This window comes from Paramacrobiotus metropolitanus, unplaced genomic scaffold, assembly GCF_019649055.1.
Source record: "Paramacrobiotus metropolitanus isolate TYO unplaced genomic scaffold, Prichtersi_v1.0 Parri_scaffold0000009, whole genome shotgun sequence".
NCBI lineage: Eukaryota > Metazoa > Tardigrada > Eutardigrada > Parachela > Macrobiotidae > Paramacrobiotus > Paramacrobiotus metropolitanus.
Window position 1 is genome coordinate 1,752,293 of NW_026570229.1, and position 21,865 is coordinate 1,774,157.

At 39.5% G+C, this 21,865-nt stretch overlaps 2 protein-coding genes across 5 annotated transcripts in view; both read right to left on the reverse strand.

Annotated features, from left to right (window-relative positions):
* On the reverse strand, window positions 1–5,046 carry LOC129582942 (uncharacterized). The gene is made up of 6 exons (XM_055474573.1): window positions 5,005–5,046; window positions 4,446–4,724; window positions 3,719–3,842; window positions 3,383–3,585; window positions 2,053–2,516; window positions 1–1,148 (listed from the first exon to the last, which is right to left on the reverse strand). The coding sequence occupies exons 1-6, from the start codon at window positions 5,044–5,046 to the stop codon at window positions 806–808; spliced, it is 1,455 nt and encodes a 484-aa protein (XP_055330548.1). The 3' UTR covers window positions 1–805.
* Window positions 4,585–21,865, reverse strand: part of LOC129583025 (uncharacterized) — a 25,546-nt gene continuing 8,265 nt past the window's right edge. For all 4 annotated transcript variants that reach the window (XM_055474715.1, XM_055474714.1, XM_055474713.1 and 1 more), the window contains 5 exons: window positions 10,161–10,361; window positions 7,721–8,051; window positions 6,919–7,216; window positions 5,415–5,932; window positions 4,585–4,724 (listed from right to left, as the gene is read on the reverse strand). In XM_055474715.1, coding sequence (XP_055330690.1) covers window positions 5,440–5,932; window positions 6,919–7,216; window positions 7,721–8,051; window positions 10,161–10,361 — 1,323 coding nt within the window. In that variant the 3' untranslated portion in view covers window positions 4,585–4,724; window positions 5,415–5,439. The remainder of the gene's footprint in view (window positions 4,725–5,414; window positions 5,933–6,918; window positions 7,217–7,720; window positions 8,052–10,160; window positions 10,362–21,865) is intronic.

The window sequence follows — 21,865 nt, forward strand, 5'->3', positions numbered from 1 at the left end:
CCTTCAGTTTATTTCACACTGCATCAGAGGAAAATTCAGCAGCTGCAAATTTTACACCAATTTCAAACGCAGACAATTATAAACACGCAAAACATGATAAATTGACTTAGAACTTGCTAAAAGGAACACAACATGCAGCGCATCAGTCAGGCCTGTGCAAAACCAACAACAACAACCCCACATTTTCCCGCAATAAGTTTTCGCTTCTGGAATGTCCGTGTAACAATCCAAGGCCCCTCTGATCAAGGCAAAAACTACGTACAACGCTGAATATTCCACAAAATTCCCAGAAAAATTTCCCAAATAATTCAGAAAATTTCTTCCACGCTCCGAAAAATATTCCACAAAATTCCGGATGATGCCGACAGCCTTGCGGAAATGACTGGAAAATTGGTCAATAAACCGGCAAAAATCCATAAAAAGATTCAAAACATTCCACAAAATTCCCGGAAAAATTAACAAATATTCCCAGAAAAATCCTCCAAGCTCCCGAACTTCGAAAAAATTCCAGAAATTCCGGAAGACATCGGTGACCTTCCGTAGATGCCTGGAATCTTGGTCAACAAATCTGGAAAAACTCCACAAAATATTCAGTATATCGCACGACAATATCCCAAAATTCCAGGAAATATTCAGAAGCAAATCCAGAAAATTTCTCCAACGCTTGAAAAAATATTCCAGAAAAATTTTCCGATGATGACAGTTCTTAGGCAATAGCTGAAAACTTGGTCAACAAACCGGCAAAAATCCACAAAAAATTTCGAAATAGTCCACAAATAATTTCCGCAAAATTCCCGGAAACAAATCAGATGGGCGGACTTCCGTTTGGATAGTCGAGGGTGATGGTGAAGAGATTCTTCTGGGTGGTGTAGGAGCAGCAGTGCGGCTGGAAGAGGAAGGCGCCGGCCAGCAGGCATAGGAAGATGAGCAAGCCGGCAAACGGCGCGCTCAACAGACACGTGCGCCGCCATTTCGACGCTAAAATGTCCGTCTTCACTTTGACGATCGAGTCGCGATGGAGAAGAGGATCGGGAAGACGGACCGTTGTCGTCGCTGCCGGTTTGGACAGGACACTCGTCTTCTCCGGGATCAATGGGAGCGCTTCCTCCAGTTTATGAGATTCCGGTTTGTCAGCAGGAAGAAATGTCCTGAAATTTATAAAACGCATTAATAAAAAGAAAATAATTAGCAAGATATAAAAACTCCTGTATCTGCTGGATTATTTTCACGTCGAATGGCCGTACCAACCACTATAAAAACTTTACACCTAAATACATAACGATTTCCAAAAATAGGAGAACAGCACTAAACTAAATAATCCCATTCGTACAGTAAAACACTCAAATAAAATTCGGAAAAACAAAAACATCATTAGCGCTATTTTTCAATGTAAGAAAATAATGTAATAATAATTTATTGGGATAATTCATGGTCTGCATACGCTACTCGGCGCTAGAGCGTAGTGCGGATGCTACAGTATGCCAACGCACTACGTTATTCCGCAATAATGTTGTGCGTCCTGTCACTAGTCGATGAAAATCTTTGACAAATACACCAACGATATATTCCGAAAATATCTACATCTGAACTACCTATTTTAAATATTTAAAAATTGACAATATTTCAATACTTTGAAACATGACTAGAATTTTAGAAATATCTACTTCGATGTATTAAATAAAATATTTAATTGTAAATCAGATCAAAATTAATAAATACACCTATGAAATATTTTTTTTTCAAAATATGCATCTACATACCTAAACTATTTGAAATATTCTAAAGAAACCTGAAATCTCGACATTCTGGAGTACGACAAAATAATTATTTCAATGCCATAAATAGAACAATAATTACACATAAATTTGCAAATAAAACAGACTGTTCCAAATATGTAAAAAACTCAACCTCTTTCAATATTTTACTGGAAATGCGTCATATAAAATTCAATTCAATTTCCATGCATCCAATAATATTTTTAGTCACAGAATACGCTTTAGCTGTTTTATCCTAATTAGCGGGCGTCGTTTAACCCTCTTCCGCTGCTCTTACCGGCGCGGACACTCCCGCCCGTCCTCCTCCATCTTCCCCAGCATCCCCTTGACCTCCTTGACCATCTCCCCGACCTCGGCGTCCAGCAGCACAAACCGCTCCATCCCCGTCAGCTGCTGCAGCAGCCGCTCCACCTCCCGCCACTCCCCCGGGAGATCCCGCCCCCCGCCCGCTTCCCCGTCGTGCAGGGGCACCAGATCCGGGAGGGAGGAGGTCAGCGCGGACTGCAGCGTGGTCAGCCGCCCGCGGACGGTGGATAAGCGGCGCTGGTAGGTGGCCACGTCGTCCAGACTGCGCCGGCCTAATTGGGAGAGGGTGTCCAGGTGGTGGTGCAGGGATTGGGCGTCGGCGAAGAGGGAAGCGCTGGTAGGTGTGCAAAGGGCGCAGCTGGTGGAGTGCTCGCTGATGCGGGTTAACAGACGCGTCGTGTCCGTGGTGCAGGTGTCCAGTGTCGACAGTTTCGTCTGGAAACGGGAAGAAAGGCTCATTTCCGGTTGGGATTATACCGCCACGATTATACGACCAAAGAATTTGCAAATTTCTATAAATTTGGTTATTTTTTCAGTAATTTCTGCTTACCGGTAATTCGATACTATGTTTCCTATATTTCTTAAAACAATTTTTAAACTCAAGAATTTCTTTAGTTTTTTCAAACATTTTTTTCGATTTTTAAAAGAAACCTTGATTTTATTGTTCATAATTTTTATTATGTTAAACAGAAAATTCTAAAATTTTTTCTACTTTGCTTTCTCGACACAACCACCGCCCGTCTGTAGACAAAAACGGCTCATTTGAAATCGACAAAACGTTAAAATCCTAAAGACGAATCGCCGAAAATTCACATCTACTTTTCTTGGTTATTTACAGTGACCATGAAAACGTACCCATAGTGTATCGGATTTATTACGAAAAAGTGAATCAAATATTCAGGATGTTCAAAACAAATTCTAATTAAACAGGGTTAACATTTCATAATGGATTTAAAATAATTTTCTAAATTTGTCTTAACTGTAACTGGTATTTATAATTAAATTTGTCTTTAGTTCAATTTGCTGCAAGGTTAGCTGCACCTGGCTCCATATTTTTTCTTACAAATTAATAACAGATGTTTAAATTGAAAAACGTTCTTTCCATTTATTAAAACACACAGTCTTTCGGGCAAACATAAGCTTAAAAAACAAATTTTAACACACAAAGCATCAACAATATTTTTCGGAATTATTCCCCGTTAAATCTCATCATACTGGTTTTAATAATCATGCCACTGCACTACGAACACCCTGTACATAATTGGCAATGTAATCCGACACACTTGAACTCAAAACCACACCTGGATCTGTTGGTGGATCGTGGCGCAGGCCTGGACGCTGCGGATGAGGAGTGGCGAGGGATGTTTAGGATTAAACGCGTTAGATAAGAGCACCACCGTGGCCTGGATATCCCGCAGCGCTTCACTGATGGAACGCGCCCACTGTCCACAGGCTTCACTGCGCACCACTTCGCCCAACAGACCATCCCACCGTTCAATCAAATCTACGCAGAAAATAACCGGAAAATTAACCTAGCAATAATTACGAAAAAATCCACAAAAAACATGTGACAAATAATTCACACAACTGCCCAAAAAAAACACCCGCCCCGGTCAACAAATAAATTGAGCACATACCTCTGATTAGCCCTTTTTCGCCCGTCAGCGGGGAATTCTCCGCCGTGTCGACGCTGGCGGCGATGTGCTTGTCAATCGTGCCCAGCCAGTCCAGATTCGTCTGGCAGGTGGCCCGAATTTCCTTCTGAAAACAACCAAATTTTCTCTTCGACTGACTGTCAGACCAAATTTATCAATAACCATTTTATCTAATATTGTATTAAACAGCGGATTGTATTATCCAATTATTAGCGGGGTGTTCGTATTAAGTGGACTATTATTACTATTAATTCTTCTTTTACTGCCGATTTCTATTTTAAAAAAATACATAAGTGGTATGACAAGAAATTACTCACAAGCAGACAGCCGTTAGTGTGATTGATCTTATTTGAATGTTACTGTGTTTTACACGGAGCAGCCGGCAGCATTTCATGGCGTTATTTGTAAACACATCGCCTGCAGTTAGTGTGAAGATATGGTAGTGAAGTGGCGCAATTTGCAGCCTTGAACGCTGTGCATGATCGATATCCATTATTTTGCTTAACATATTTCGTTAAATTACTTTTTTTCAGAATAAATTACTACTTTTCTTTTTACAATAAATCAAATTTGTATCTTGCACACCACCGACTGCTGAAAGGTGAAGTATTGGCTATTGCTGCAAATGGCTTTATTTACGTCAAAAAATTTATATACAGAAACAAGGAAGAAAAACTGCACTACGAAAGAAATTTTCTTTTCCACGTACCAACTGTGCACAGCGATTGCGCAGGCGGTGACCGGCGCCGCGCAGTGCCGTCTGCGCGATGTGGAACTGCCGCAGGGACTCGTTGAGGACGTTGCGCAGTTCCTCGGCGCTGGACTCGCCGCCGTCCGACTCGCTCCAGTGCCGCTCGCCGTTGACGCTCAGACTGGACGAGCCCGAGGGGAGGATGGTCCAGAAATCATCGCCGAAGTTGGTTATCTGCTGCACGACATTCTCGTCCACCGACTTCTCCGAGTAGGCTTCACTTGAATACGGTGGATCCTAACATAAGCCGCTTTCTTGCAATCATCCCTTAATTTTCTGCATTTTCATTTAACATTATTTTCACTACAAATTTCTTAATCGCCCAGATTCTCGATTAACTGAAATTCTACACGTATGATAATTTCGCAACTACAACAAAAAATCGCAAGATAAACTAGTTTGCTGCGAACAATCCAAGAATTTATCAATGGAACCAAATACAAACAACTAAAAACAACTGATGTAAAATTTATTTGATGTTTTATAATTCACAAATGCACGGTGTTATAATGCATACCGAAATTATCACGTTCAAGCGCATATTAACGACGGCTGCCATCTTACTACGCTACACCAATTAAATTTAACCGAAGGAAACGTTTTATCCAATTTTTAAGCTTGATTTTAAACTGTAACAAAATTATTCATGTAGAAAAAATTAAATCAGTAAATTAGTAAACTAATATGTAAATTATTTATTAGTTAAAGTCTTTCTTATTAACGTATTCCAAGATAATATTTTCTACATTTGCCCCTTTTATGTCGTAAGTGATGAACTACTCAATCATTCTTTCATTTATTCAAAATATTACCAAAACTATCCTTTTTTCAGTTACCTACCAATTTTCTCCCGTATCTACAACCAATTTTAAACCACCTAAAAAAACCTTACGTTTATAATAACGTTTTTAGTACCATCTTCCCCACCTGATAATCATCCCAGAAACTGCTCTCAATCTCCCCACTCCCCGCGCTCCCGCCTTCGTCCCAACGCCGACATACTCTGACTCTTGATCCCGCCCCGTGCGCCCCTCCCCGTCACCGTCAGTCGACTCCCTTCCAAATCCTCCTCACTCTCCAGGCCCCCTTCACTACTGCTCCCTGACCAGTCCACCACCACGCCGCGCCGCTGCCGACCGCCCCGCAGCATCCCGGGGAGGGCCTGCCCGGCCAGGGCGCTCTCCGACACCGCGGCCGACACCCCGGGGGAGCCCCCGTGCCGGGGGTCCTGGAGGTGCAGCGACCAGGGCCGGCGTCGTCGGGGTTTGCGGCGGAGGGTCTCCGGGGGTTGCGGGGTGCACTGGGAGGCCAGTAACGCGGTGCGGTCTTCCGGGGGGAGGGTGCGGGCGCGGAGGGTCCGTGGCGGGGTGGTGAAGGAGTCGGTCGGGAGGCTGGACCGTTTCGGAGGATCCACGGTCACTTCCGCTGTGATTTCCGACAGCAACCTGTGAAAAAAAAAATAAATTACTACTTTTCTATGTATTATGAAGAATATTGCAATTTATTTACTAGGATATGTTTACTGTATTTTGCGCATTACGAAAAATATTAAAAAAAATTTTCAGAAGGATGTTTTTTACATTATTTATTATTTGTACTTTTCGTGACCGTTAAAACGACGTTTCTAATTATAACGGAAAAAGTTTACCGTTTGGAAAATTTCATATCGACTACCATTGACCTGACTGTAAGCAGAGGCGCTCTTCAGACAGCAGCGAAAGAGAACATCATGAATTAGAAGAGTCACTGTTCTACGATTCTGTCAGTACTCGTAAGTATTGATTGTTAATACTGGTTGAAAATCGCACGTAATAATAAAAATGCAAATGCAGCCTCACCGAAATTTTAATCACCAAGAAACAATGCAAAATCGCGCAGTTCAAAAACCAACAGTTTAACAAACAAAAATTTCATCACCACACGAACATACAGCTTTATGTTAAAAAATTACTTTCAAATTCTGACGGACAACATTACTGCAGTGTTTCCACGCATCAGTTCACATAACAACGAAAGTTGATTTTCGAGTTGTTCGTGAGCCATCTATCTACGATTTAACAAAATTACTACGGCAATTGTTTCTAGCCCGTTTTTTGTTACTCTGCTGGCTGTTGTCTGTTAATAATTACGGGAACTGGAAAAATTCAAAGTGAAAAAAATAAAAAAGAGAATTATAAAATTACTAATCATTATGAAATTAAATTTAAAAAAAATAACATAATTTAAATTTAAAATAAATAAATTTAGAAAAATAATTAAATTTTAAAAAAATAACACACATGGTGAATCGATTACCTCTCACAACGAATATTTTACAAAAAGTACAATGTACCGAAAACTTAAAAAAGTTTTGAAGAAAAACCGTTAAACACGTAAAAAATTCAAAATTACAGGGAAAACGCCAATAAAAAATTACTCGAATTACTCTTACTGGAAGTTCTTGGATTCTCCTTCATCGTCGGTGAAGGCCAGTGCCGGTCCGGCGCGTAACTTGGACAAGGAGCCCTTGGCCGAGCGCGTCAGCACTTCCGCCCGGGCGTCCAGTATCAACGGCGCCACTTTGTAATAGAATTCGTTGGGTGACGCGCTGAGACTGCCGTTGCGGATGGCCGGGTCCAGCGGCAGACGCAGTCTGCGCGCGTCCGCCTTCCGCGAGGAATCCGTGTCCGAGTGCGCGGAGGCCGCCGGCGTCACGCGGCCGGGGCTGGCCGTTAAGGTTTTGATCAACCCTGGGAAAAAACATAATTAACATTCGATAAATAAAAGACAAAGAATTAGCAAATGAAAAATAAATTAAAAACAGAATTATTCGAATAAAAAACAAAATAAAATAAATTAGCTGAATGATAAATATGCGCACCAAAAACTGATTCCAGCTCATTGAACAAAATTTCTTAAAAGTCGAACAACTGCTCGCAGGCGCTTTACATACAACTAGCATCATGACAATACACTACTACTAATGCAGAATTAAAATAATCTTTCAAAAAATGCGAAAGTATTGAGACGCTGTTGAAATAAAAATCGGCACATCATATTTCTGCCAAATTTCATATGAAAAATATGGCCGCAAAAATACAAAAAGTCCAGAAAACAACTTAATTACGGAAAAGAAAAATATGATAAAAACTACATACGAAGTTAGGAAAAACATCCCAAAAAAAATTAGAAAATAAATAAACTTAAATTATGACAAATAAAATTGAATAAATTCAATTCCGTTCGATTCTTACCGGAAACCGCGCCCGTATTACCCAGCACCGGCGCCAACGGCTGCGACGGCGACACATCATCCATCGATAAATTCAACGTGGAGCTCTCGCTGGCGTACCCGATATCCTGCGACACCAGCTCCAGTTTCCCGTTGCTCGCGAGATTCAACGCCAGTTTCAGGGAGCTGAGGCCCTGCCCGGCGGTGCCGGCCATCACGCCCTTCTCTTCTGACATGTTTTCGGCGGACGCGCAATGCACCAGATCCCACTCACTCCAGTCCCAGCATCGCAACGCTGGCTCACTCAAACACGACTCCGACGAGGAAGAACGATTTTCGGGATCGTCAAAATCCTGTAAAAAAATTCCCGGGCTATTCGACTTATTGAACGGCAACGGTTGTTTCATTTTTCTCAAATTTATCAGCTGATTAAAACTCGCACAACCAAACTGCAGCTTCTACAAATAACAATGCCGGTACGAGTATCGTGAAGCGCATTTTTCGTACTTTTTGCCATAACTGCGCAGACAAATTGAACTAAACAAAATCCGTGATAAAAAACTGCTAAATAAAAACAGATTATCAAAATTATTATCACAAAAAAAAAACAGATTAATACTTTATTATGCGAACTACGAAAGAAAGTCAACGCCCCAAAATCATGACTGGCGGTCATTCACTATGTAGTGTCGTCTCATGCTACCAAACGCGCCAATACTGTGAGGCACTGTTCTACGCTTTCCTCCCAAAATTCTGCCAATTTTCTCCCAGGCTTAGTTTACTCACAGTTTACCTGTAATTTTAACAAGTGCCCGTGTGCTGTTACTGCTGTATTCTACGATTAACCGCACGCAATACCGACCATAATTACAGGTGCCATTGCGCAAATCACCATTTAAAAGGTGCGATCAGTTTCCGCGTGGCTACCAATCGTGGGAAAAGCAAACAAGCCGCTGCTACACGCAACCCATCTGCCAGCTGACCAACCAGCGCAGTGCGCACGGCTGAACGTTGGCCGATAAGTGTCCTTGCGTGTGATTTCGTAATCAAGCGCGTATTATTCAAATTTCTCGCATCAGTGTAATCTACTCACATCCACACCGTTTTCGCCACCACCAAAACAGGTTCAAACTCCAAAGGGCCACCCATCAAAATTATTATTCACCGTTGCGGCGGATAAAAGTCCAACATTTATTAGTTCAAAATAAGAAGCATTTATCACTGATAAAAGCGGGCCTCCAGTCGTTTACAACATATAAATAATTTAAATCCTCCCATTTCTATTTTTGTCTGAATTACTGCAGAAGTTTCTCAAAAGTATTTGTTTTCTAAAAAACAGCAAAAACGAGTCTAAAACGAAATACCTCTAAATAAACCAAACAGCGAGCTGTTTTTCCAATATGAAAATGGAACTAAAATACTAACTCACACGCAGGTTAGAAAAAAAACCAAATAAATCATAAAGAAAAGACATCAGCAGGTAAAAAATTTATTTGAAAATTCACGTTGTATGAAAATTTGAAAGCGAACCACTACAGCATTCGGCAACAAGCTACTCTTTCGTTTGTACGTGTACTCGTATTCTATTAGCTGACCGTGTCCGTGAGCCACTGATCTACGAAAATTTCCAATTTTATATGCAGGTTCTGCAGCTGCTGCCGTTTTGCCAAAATATCAAAAACCGAAACGGTATTTAAAAACATGCAGCAGCAAAATAACTATCGGATTACAGAGACTGCCGCGGCGAGGAATGAGATGAGAACGGCGCGACACGGGCACAAAGCGCGGACATGTCAGCTGCCAGCGCATCTCTCCATCACTCAGCCAGCCACCCACACTGTCCACAAAAGCGTCTTTTGTCAGCAACAAGTCAACTACCACCCCACAAAAGACCCATTTACCGTCTTGCTCAAACAGACCCTTTGCATAAGAATCACGCTGAATCGTGAAGACATCTCCGAGGCAAACATATTACCCGGTAAGCACATTTTTCTCACATTACGCCAAATTTATTTAAAATGTTTATTTTTTCCATAGCGCGGACGCTTCACAATCAGACGAAATATGGTTTTATTCCGAGCAATTTCCAAAAATTCCTCCATCAAAGAAAAATTATCCTAATTTTGCAACAGCACTGCTTCCCGAACGGAAAAAAACCAGTATACTTGAGGCAACCGCGAGCAAATTAAAAATTCCCATGTAATCCCATATTTTCAAAAATATCCATGCTTCACCAATCACCATCAAAAATAATTTTGATATAATTTAAATCTAGCTTATTTCACCCGTGAGAACCGATTAACGAATAGAATTCACTGCGATGCGTAGCGCCACTTCTCTACACTTTCACCAGTTAACGATGACAACTGCAGAACATACCGAATCATGACTAACATAAATTACTGTATTCAGCAAATACGTATCACAAAACAGTGAATATATGGAAAAAAGTTTAAACTTACGAGCAGCGAACAGCGGTGGATTTCCTCTTCCAGACGCAGTTGGCGCTCCAGAGATTTCAGCCAACACTGATGCAAACGCGTCTCCAAATGGCGCAGGCGTACCGCGAAATCCACCGGCAATTCCGCCGAATTCCTTTGGCTAAGATTATCTTTGGCTTGGTTTAACCGCGATACCAGATTCTCAATCGTTCCGTGCACCACCTAGAAATAATATCAAATTAAACAGTAAATTCGTGCTGCACATTAGACAACCCAACAAGATATGAGAGGGAGTATTTGCGGGGTTAGTGCCACTTTACTACGCTTCCACTGATTTTACAAGCAACTGCAAACGTAATAGGATGTAAAAATAATCCCAAAAATATCTGGAGTTCCCAAAATAATCGTGAATGCAATTTTCATATTAATTTTTCGTATTTTCTTAATAATTCATGATACTAAATCCTATTTAGTAATAACTCAAAAAAATTCTTCAATTTTTAAATAATAAATCAAAAAATTTTTCACAATAATTTCCGTAATAATAATAACATTATTTTTATGTCCACCCCGGAGGTAAAACAACGCACCACCCCCCTCGAAAGCATATTCAGGTATGCGGCTTAGCGCCTCCCTCGTGCACCAGCTGACCAGGTCCATTACACAGGAATTTTGATCGATTAGCCGCGGTTTCGTGAATTTCTCGTTAACATGGAACACCGTAAATCACAGCCCACCCGGTCTCGCTCTTTCACCAGATTTTTCTCTCCCCCCGAAGACAACACAACCGGAATAAATTAGCCGAGCGATTAGGCATGTTATACAAACACGTACCCGCTCGGATTACAACCGGATTTTCGCAGCAACAACAGCATGCGCGCTGATATAAAAAACACACACACACGTCGCAGAGATATGGAACAATCGAGTGATTTACATGCGCAACAAGTGCTCAGGCGACACTCGATGCGCAACACGCTATTATACAACCACTGGATAATCATCGCACTCGTCAAACCAAGCCACCCCTTGGCTCCAATCCCGGCTTGTCCTTCAGGCCAGGGACGAAGTGAGAGATGCTGGTGATTTTTTACCAATTAATCGCACGTCAAGAATAACAATTATCCACGAAAGATTTGCATAGATGAATTAGAATTTTTAATATTTTTTATAAACACCGGCAATCCGATTAGGTATCTTTTTTTCAGTTTTCAAATCTTACGCTCACAGACTGGCAGCAGCGTCACGCAGCAGCGTACTGCGAATTACGAGTACAACAGTTTACCAAAATAAATACAAAGATCTGAGTGAAATATAAATTTCTAATATTTTTTATACACACTGGTAATCCGATTAATAATTTTTTCTAAATTTTAAAATGCTATGCTCAAAGAGGGCAGCAGAATCAACGCAAAAATAGCTGCAAATTGCAACAGTTTTCAATGAAATTAATCAGTTTTCACTGAAGAAACCATTTCTGATTAAAACTGATACAATTCCGGTGCATATCCTGCACCCTTCGCGAACTGAAACAATTATTTCATATTGCTGTATTTTTGCACTGGCAAATTTCACTAATTATGTAAATATTTTTCATAGCATCATTTTCTTTCCAGGAAAAAATTCATTATTCAACATTTAAAGCAATTGCACTATTACAGGGGTGCTACGCCAAGTTCGGGCAGTTGCGTAAAATAAATTATAAATATTCCCGTACGCCATTTTGTTTTCGTTTTTTCACTTTTCTAGTGTAACTTTTTCTTGCGAATCTAACAGTGTCTGATTTTTAATCATTCGACTAGATAGTAAGGGGTCAGGCGGAATATAAGAGGCGGGGGTGAAGGTAGTTTTTCGGGGGCTTATAACTGGACCGATTCAAAATGTCCCAACAAATATTCTTGCGCGAGCCATTTTAAAAACTATTGAGTGACGCAGTGGGTGTCGTTCAAGGGTCGGCAATGGGGACTTGCGCCATCAGTGCTCGAGGTGACCTCGGAACAAGATGCATTTCCCATAGACTTGTATGTTAAAAAGTACCTGCAGGGGAATGCGGATGCCTAGAGCACCGATTCCATTAGGGAAGATTTTATTGTTTAAACTGAAGGTAGGGAAGGACCCTTAGAAAATACAGCTCACTCCTCACAGTTCTCAATGTCCACCAATTTTTAAATTTTTGGTGAAGGAACATGATTATTTCGTACTAAGCAGTGCGATTTTTGCACAAAAAATGAAATTAGAAATTCGGCTCGCATTCCTTGTACATCAGCTTTTTGCATAGAAACAAATTTACCTAAGGTGGTCCAGGATAAGAACTATCTTGCAAGAATAAATAAAAAATATTAGACTTAACTGGTAGAAGCAGAGAAATTTTTGTAACTGCCCGAACTTGGCGTAGCACCCCAATTTCAACACGATGGCAGCAGCAAAAGCAGCAGTAAATTCCGGACTTCATGCTTTCGCAGCCATTACTCTACGATTGCTCAACAAATTCTCTGTTTAGTGCAATACAAATTACAGCACGCAGGATGTCATTCATAAAAAAAATGAAAAAACACGACAAAATACCGAATAACACTGCACCGACCCACCAACCAATGTCAATAACTTCTTCCACGAATCCTCCAAAAATTCCCCAAAAATAAATTAAACATCCGCGTGGTAAAAAACCACATTCAAGCACACAGCAACAGTTCCTAGAACAAATCTAATCAAAAATGTGGATGGAAATTATTCGCGGCACGTCTTCAAGTAGGCAGTAGCAGGGAAAATTCATCAAACAGTCCACATACTCTCTCACCTGAGCGACTGAAACACCGCGGCAGAAAATGCAAACTAACTGCGGGTATAAAATAAAAACGAGAGAGAAATGGCCACCTCGCACGCTATCAGCTGCACTGGGTACACACTATTAAAGCACGCTGGCATCCAGTCAAGCCGAACCGGCAGCGATTAAATTCAGCCTGCCTCTCTCTGTTTCTCTAGTCTCTATCACTGGCCGGCCTCTCCGCCAATTCGAGAGATGACCATCAAACTCGAGTGGGCCCCTGTCGCTGCTCTCCACCGCCACAGGGACACGCAGAACGGATCGTATTTCAACTGACCACTGACGAATCAGAACACTCGTGTGCAGCGTAAACGCTGCCGTTTACACAGTACGCGGATGTACAGCGTCCACTTGCGCACAGTGGACACAACCGTACTATACCGCTCGTACAACCTGGCGCCGGAGTCGTACACGTGCGTATATCCGGATATACAGCGCAACTCGTGTTGTACCTTAATATCTCTCGTGAAATGTACACACTCGTTAAGAATGTACACCACACCGCTCGCTGGCATGTCTGTGTATAATGCACACTCGTTTAAAGCGAACAGCAGCAGTTTTCATCACCGGTACGCGGCGCATTTCGATCCTGAGCAAACAAAGCAGCAGGTGCTTAACATTTTCCAGCCCTCCAGCAGATATCCCACCTGACCTTTGATTCTGCTGCAGATCCATCATTTTTATTGAATTAAAAGAGAACAGTAAGCCGTATTGCACCTGGCTCCATATTTTCCCTTTCGATTAACAATTAAATTAAAACACTTTTCTTCTCGTTTACTTAAAATACCTATACTACTTTTTCTCAAAATAATATAAGCTAAAAAAATAAAGTAAGGAAAGTCAAAACATGCGATATATCAAGAATATTTTACTGAATTGACTTTGCTGCCGTATAAGACTTCGTTAATCAAGCCACTGCACTACGAACATCATGTAATTGCCAGTGCAATCCGACACGCTCTAACGCACCAACCACTCATTTCTGCCCGTCGCCGGCACTTTACAAGCGCTTCAGTTTCACCTCCTAATCTTTCTGCACCTTCCAATTTTCTCCTCAACCTTCGCATTTAAAATTACGGACGTTATAACTTATCAACCAGCCGATATCAGACAAACACGAAAATTATGCATTCCACCGATTTTAAAATTTACACGATTTCAGTCTGCCGAATCGGCAACGTTCAAAACAGCCCCGATAAATTCCTTCTATTTATTTTTCTCAAAAGAACAAACAACCGGCAAAATTCGATAACAAATCCAAACAAAATCGCTCAGTGTTTAGCCAATAAAAATACAATTTTGTCGAATTTTTTCCTGCTGTGTTTTTGGCACCTATTTTATCAGAATCGGTGGATCGTGACAACATCACGTTGTAGCTGATTCCAGGTCATAAAACCTGCCGGGCAATTAACAGCTTGGAAAGTGGGTTAGTGTATAATAATTGTGTACTGCGTTGGGCCGCGTGCCGCATGAATCAGGACGGTGATTTCCGGTTGGGAGAAAAAAGCCAAGGCTTCACGCGGACAATGCAACAGTGTAATAATATCTGTTTATCAACCAGAAAACGAGCCGGTTGCAATTGTACAGCCGGGCTGTTATGGGGTAATAAAGGCGTAACCCAAATAAAATCAATAAACACACCGTGTTATTTTCCTTTCCGGAAATCATGAGTAATTTTATAAATAATTTCTTTTTTCCTAAACTAGTTTTTCAGGCCAAAAAATTAGAATTATTATTAAAAAATGTGTAATTCTTTTTTATTTATTGCGCAAGAATAATTCCGATTCCACGTTCCACAAAAATTTAATAATTCCAGTTTAACATAATTAAGCTCGACTGCAATTTTTTAAAAATTTATTAATAACTTATTTTATTAAATTTACTTTTACATCAGTGATTCAATTTTCAGATAATTATGTTCTGCGCAAATATTTTAAATTTCATACATCAACATTCAATAATATTTCAATAGAAATAAAAACACATCAGCTATGAATACACAGAAAATAATTCAAAAATCTTGTATTATTTTAATCGAAAATTTTCGAAAATCTTGGCATTATAATCGACTGAGTTTAATCCGCAATAATTCTGTGAAAAATTGACCGATTTCACAACAGATAAATCCGCAAAGAAACCCATGCATATCGGCAATTTTTCAGCGGCATATTCAACCGCAATGAACTGTAATAAATCAGAGGTCAACGATTAGCACTACATCGGCTAATCGGTGGAGTAAAAAAAACTTGTCGTCCCCTCGACACAATACAGCTCACTGATCACGGCTACAAATATTGTTGCCGACTGCGTCAATGCGCGGATTTCCGATACAAACCCCACCATTCAACACCGGCATGGCCATCCATAATCATAGTAATTATTGATACAACTAACCGCGTTTGTTTGGATAAAAAACATTCAACACGGCGCTCCGTGTTTTGCCGGCAACACCGAAAATACGGCAGATAAGAGGTCAAAAACTGACTGAAAATATTGTCAGCAGGCGTTTTCAAAGCTTCAAGCAACGCAGACATTTTTCAGTAAATTTCGAAAAAATTATCAAATAGTAAAAATTATAATTATATAATATAAATAGAAAATGTTTTAAAATTATTATCTTTATTCTGTTTTTTAACAGTAATAATATAATAACCATTTAAAAATTATTTAGTAAATTAAGAACAGAATAAAATTAACAATAAAATATAATTCAAGGGCAGCGAAAAATTTCCGGCAATATTTCGCAAAAAAACTGATGAAGAAATATTTTTTCCCGTTTGCTGAATTAACGAAATGTCTCAATTTGCCAGTCACGCAACTACAGATTCAATTATTTAATTTCTGGGGAAAATAAGGCGACCTCCCACTAAAACCGGAAAATAAATAACTTGCACCGCTTTTTGAATTTGCAATGTTTAATAACTACTTGTCGACGCGTGGGTCTCCATACTCGACCTAATAAATGTATTTTTACGATCGGAGAATGTATGTCCCTTTAGATTATGGTCAGTTGTTAACGTGTTACTCGAGCGCTGCCCGGAACCGGAAAGGCGCTGTGTAACTGGTTAGAAACACTTGACATTTTTCGAATTTCTCTCATGCCGGCTTCCGAGGGGAACGGTTAGTCAATGTCGGTTCCGAGCTGTTTGACATTATCGCCCCATTTACCGATTTCCATATCATAATTCATCAGCCGGCCAAAATACACTCGTCAAGCGTGGCGAAGCGCGAAAAAATTAAATACTCGTTTATTACCCGGCTGCTCTGACATTTTCCATTCGCGGGCGCGATTTTCCAAATTTTATAACTTCATTGAAAAACGAGGGCATACTTCCGCCGTGAAACGCCCCAATCGTCAAATATTTCAACCAAAAAATAATCAAAATTAATTCCGTACTAACGTCAAGATCTAAACAGCGTTTTTAATTGGCCAAAAATATATTTCGAATCACGTTTGCAATCATGCAGCGAATTCACAAATTTAAACAATTTAAAACAATTCGCACGATTTATACAAATAAATTGTATAAATTGTTTAAAACAATTTATTTTTTAAATTGCATAAATTCGCAATTTATACAATTTAAAAACCTTTCCGGTAAAACTCAATTCAAAATTCTAGAACACAAGCAGAATTTTAGGGAATATCAGAATATTAGGAATGTATATTTTTTACAAAATTCTCAATAAATCGAATTTATCTTCTCGGATCGAAAAATCCATAGATCAAAACCTTTTATTCTGAATATTCTTAAGAATTCCAAATGTTTTCTGGAATTCAGAATCTATTTTATACTGAATTTTTAAATTGTAAAAATATCTGAAGAAATAAATGAAAACCGTTTCCACGACAGCAGCTTCAAAATCAATGAACTTTTACGATTGATAAAAATCATCCGCCATTTTCAAATTAAAATCTCCCCCGAATTCCGGCAACCAGCCGGGGCAACATGACGACTAAGTGCGGACGGAAGTGCATTATGATTAGGCCCAGCATGTTGGCCGGACCGTGCGCGGGACACACAACGCATTCGGCCCGAAAACAAATTGATTTCCACTGCGCTTCCGGTCAGCTAAATGGCGCCAGCGACACAGAATACAGCCGGGCGTGTTTGTCAGGGCTTTGGTGCGATTAATCTCAAATTTGCCTTTCAAGTCCGGACTAATTATTCCTAACCTCACCACGCACCGCTTGCTCTCCTGATTCAATACCGCCAGTCCTTTTCAGGAGGACATTTCGCGTAAACAAGCGTTTATGTCCGCAACGCTTTCAAAAGGAATTTCGGCCATATATAAAAATGACCCCAAACGCCGTTTCGCGCTGTATCCTTCTTTAAATTATTTTCGCAATCCGTTTTTCATTTTTTTAAAATAATTTAGGGACGTTTTCACCTCTGTCTTTATTTTTCTCGGTTAAAGAATTTTTCTCGGTTCTTTATTTTTTCTCTTCTTCACATTCTTCTGTAATCATATTTTTCATTTAAAACTTTTCTGCTTTGTGGTATATATTTTCATTTAGTACCTCCTTCGTCTGGATTTTTATTTTCCTTTAAAAACGTATTTTACTTCTGCACCTTACAACGCTGTCATCAATTTATCTAAAAAAATTTTGATTGAGAAAAATCACGTTTTATCAATTACTGTAAAATACAATTCTTACGGTTAGTGCTGCTTTTAATGGAAACACTCGAAATAAACAGCCATTGGGACAAATTCTTCATTTGATCTGATTTGTTGAGTGAAGCTCGCTTTGTACATATTGAGAAATAAAGTCCTTAACAGCCATTACTCTACAATCAACTCCACGTTAAATTAATGCGACTACGATAGATAACATGGCAAAGCAGATTTTAAATCAACTGGCTGCAAGAATACATATATGAATTTGTTACAAGTCAACGAAGATGCCGGCATTTTCTTGGCTAAAGAAACTCCGATCACAGCGGCTTTTGAGCAGACCACCACGTTCCAAGGCACTCCATCACAAGCAGCCGGAAATGTTATGTTTTGTAAACACAAATCAACCGTGCTCGAGAGGGCCCGTAAAGCCACCGCGGCATTACTTTCATACCGCACAACATCAAAATCACATAATCACCCCAAACCGGTCACCATGGCCAGTGCGAAATCGGCACTAGCATAATCGCATTTCAAAACTTCCGACCGACCAACTGGTAAACTGGTTCACCCGTGAATAGCGGTTTTTTAAACGTGAAACCCAACACCGCATTTAAATGTGATCTGTTTAAAAAATCAATTTCATTGATTCTGCAACGCGGAAAAATCACGAATGCAACCAAAACATCCGAAAATAAGCGTACCGTCGGCGTACCGTAATAAAAAATAAGCGTATGCAACCAAAACATCCGAAAATAAGCGTACCGTCCATACAGGACCATACTTAAAAAAAATTAAGTGAAAAAAAATCGTAAAAGACAAAAAAATATACAATAATTCTAAAACATAATAAATCAGAGCCAAATTGTAAAAAATATAAAACAATTTACAGGAAAAAATTCTAAAACCACACAAACTGCAAAAAAGCGTCTTTAAAAAAAAGAAAATGTTTGAAACTTTCAGAAATATTCATTTAAAGTCAAGTAAAATAAAGACAAATTTTATTCAACAGACCTTTGATTTTATATAATATTTACAGCTAAAATTTGCCGAAACCTGCCGAAAATTTTCCTTAAAATAATTTAACCCACCCCACACTTCTCCTGATGAAAAACATGAAGATTAATGCATAAAAGACCCGGCATTTGTTTAATCAGGCACAATCACACCAGCTGCCGCGCGGAACACTGTGCGCTATGACAGGTTGCACTTGACATAAACACACAGCCTTCGTATATATATTCGTATTAAATTCTGTATAAAACGGACAGGCCGGATTGGACATACATAATCAGCGCTGAAAGGGACAAGATGCTGAGCCGCCCGCAATTTTACAATTCGGCTATATTGACATCACTCCGGCTCAGACAATAAATCGCACCAAAATATGTTAGCATTTACCGACAGGTGGTCACCCGCGGATCTCTATGATTTTCGTTAATATAAAAGCAGCTGAAATCATCCAGTGCCTACCGTTCTAACTCAGTCGGTACATTATTGATTTCATCGGCAACTCATTCATGCGCAATAACAATCCGAAACTTACATCCAGATTAAATAAAACTAATGTACAAATTATCCTAAATAATTGCAAACTAGTATAATCAATAATAAAATTATAAACTGGATATACTCATATATCAATTACTGCAATAATTTGAATAAATTTTTATGAATTCATTTATACATGAAAATAAAAAATATATACATGCACTTATATATTTTTTTGTTTAACATGCATTATTACTTATTAGCAAAAATAAAAAAATCATTTAACAACAAATCATAAAACAAAACAAAAATGAAATTATTAGCAAACAACTATAAATATCTATGTGAAACTAAGCAAAACAAAACTACGGACAAAAACAAAATAAAATCACCAAAAAATCGATACCAAATCACCAAATTTAATCCATCGATTTATTTTTTAATACCTCGCGATTTAATTTGAAACGCACCCACCGTAGCCAAAAAAAGAGTAAATCAAAACTAGAAGGAACATTCCAGCGAAAAACATCTGCCAAATTGCCTTCGCCACGTGCTCATTTGAGCAAATAAACCGGCGAAGCAGATGGTCAGCGAAAATTCATTGGCCAACATCTGCAGCGCGACGTTTCTGTCCTGTTGCATCATCGCACATGTTGGCTAATCATGGGCATTGCACATAATCAGTTTAAAAACGCCCGGCATCCACGCAATGAAGATGCGCCCCTCCAGGTGCGCCGATGTGCGGACAATGCGCTGAATGACCAAACAACCGGAAGCTCGCTTTAATGCACCGGCTAATGCTCCCGAATCGCATTCGATCAAAGGTTCACAACATAATAACCACCAGAAAAATAATTTAATCGTAATACACGGAGATACACATCGCTGTTTCCATTAAATAACGCATTTTGGATTTTTCTACTTTTATTACAGACAGGTTGCATTAAAATCTAAAATTTTAAAATAACCGGCTTCGCAGTTATTTTTAGAAATGCATGCATTTGATAAAAAATACCCATAAAAAAATCAATAAATATCCGTTTTAAAAAAATATAAATAAACTAAATGCAGTAAATATCCGTTTGAGAAAAATCTAAATAAATTAAATGGCCAAATTCAAAACATAAATATTAAAAAACTCTCCTTCAACGGAATTTTTTCTATTTATCCGTTACTTTTAAAAAAATAATAATTATTAAGAAAATTTTATTTTTAGTGATTCAGGACAAGAATAAATGTGCGATTTTTTTCTATTTAATTAGTAAGAAAAACATTCAGTTCATCGACAATTATCGAGTTCTCAGGGCGCAAATATTTATGTCAGCGCATTCCAGCGCACCAAACAGATGCTCAAACATTCCGAAAAATCCATTTTGACGTCTGACAGATTGGAGAAATGTCCACTCAATAAAGAGCCGCATATTATCCCGGCGTAAGCCGACCCGTCAATTCTCTCCTCGCAATCTACTCTAATCGTTAAGAAACTTAATCCGCCGCTCGGATAATACGACTCAATCGAAAGCGCGCTGTTCAATCCCAACCGATCAGCAACAATACAATAAAAATGCCGTAATCTTTCTTACACCTTTGCCGGGTCGTTTTCGCCGTTATAAAACAGCAGCGAACGTCGGCAAAAGTGAAAAATTCAACATAAGCTGTCGCAGGTCAACTTTTTCACAATCACCTGATTTTTTATCTGGAAAATTAAAGCTGTCTGAAACTTTCGCCAAAAAACCGTATGAAAATTTCGCGGTATCTTATTTTTTAGAATATAACAAGGTATAATATTACGTACTCGAACAAAAATAACTTGAATGTGTTTTGTATATTTACTCTTCAATTTCATCTGCCTAAATTTCAAAAATGCACCACGAATTTTTCCGTTTCCCTAAACCTATTTTAAACAGGAAAAATTATGGAAAAAATTACATACTCATTATTTAACCATTCCGGGATCGTTATTAAACAAGCTCACGACTCTAGCGAAATATACAACAGCCACTGCACTACAATTATTCGCAACGTAACGAACATTTCAGTGCCAATAACGTAGTCAACGGAAATAAACGGATCGGAAATAAACTGGCTCTGTAGACCTTATTGTAAAATTAAAGTTTAAATAAAAAATTTTTCGACGCTTCTGCGTAATAAAAATCGGATCCACTTTCCGTTCAACATCTTCCACGCCATAAAAGAAATAAATCCCCATTACGAATTACGACATCGCGCGGAAAAAGCGCCGCGTAAATCATAGCTTATTTCGCATTGCGTCCCCAGCCAGCACTTGGCCGCGGCCTAATAAAGTGCCCCCTGATATAATGGACCAGTCCGTCCGGACGCAGCACAACCGGAAACGACACCGCTCAACCCACTGGGATACACCGCGCATATCCAACTATCAAACGTGCCCTACAAAATGTGGACAAAATGCAATTCTCCGGCGTGGCGCACAAAGTGCAGGCCAAATGGACAAATTAGCCCGATCCCCGGCTGCAACCCGGCGCTGGCCAATGACACGGGAATGCACACCATCATACGCGGGCACAACAGGACGCCGGGATTATATCCCAAGAAAATCCCCGTTATTAAATGACATAACGCGCAATTTTTCTTCGGAAGCATCGACAAGTCCGCGATTTTGTCAAAGAACGATCGAATCACATCGCGTTATATAACATTTTAATCTTTTCCGACAACTTCATCCTCAGCGCGCATCATAAACTTTTTACTGGGAATAAATTCAGGGAAAACATAAATCGGAAATTATGAAACAAACAGGTGAAACAATAAATCA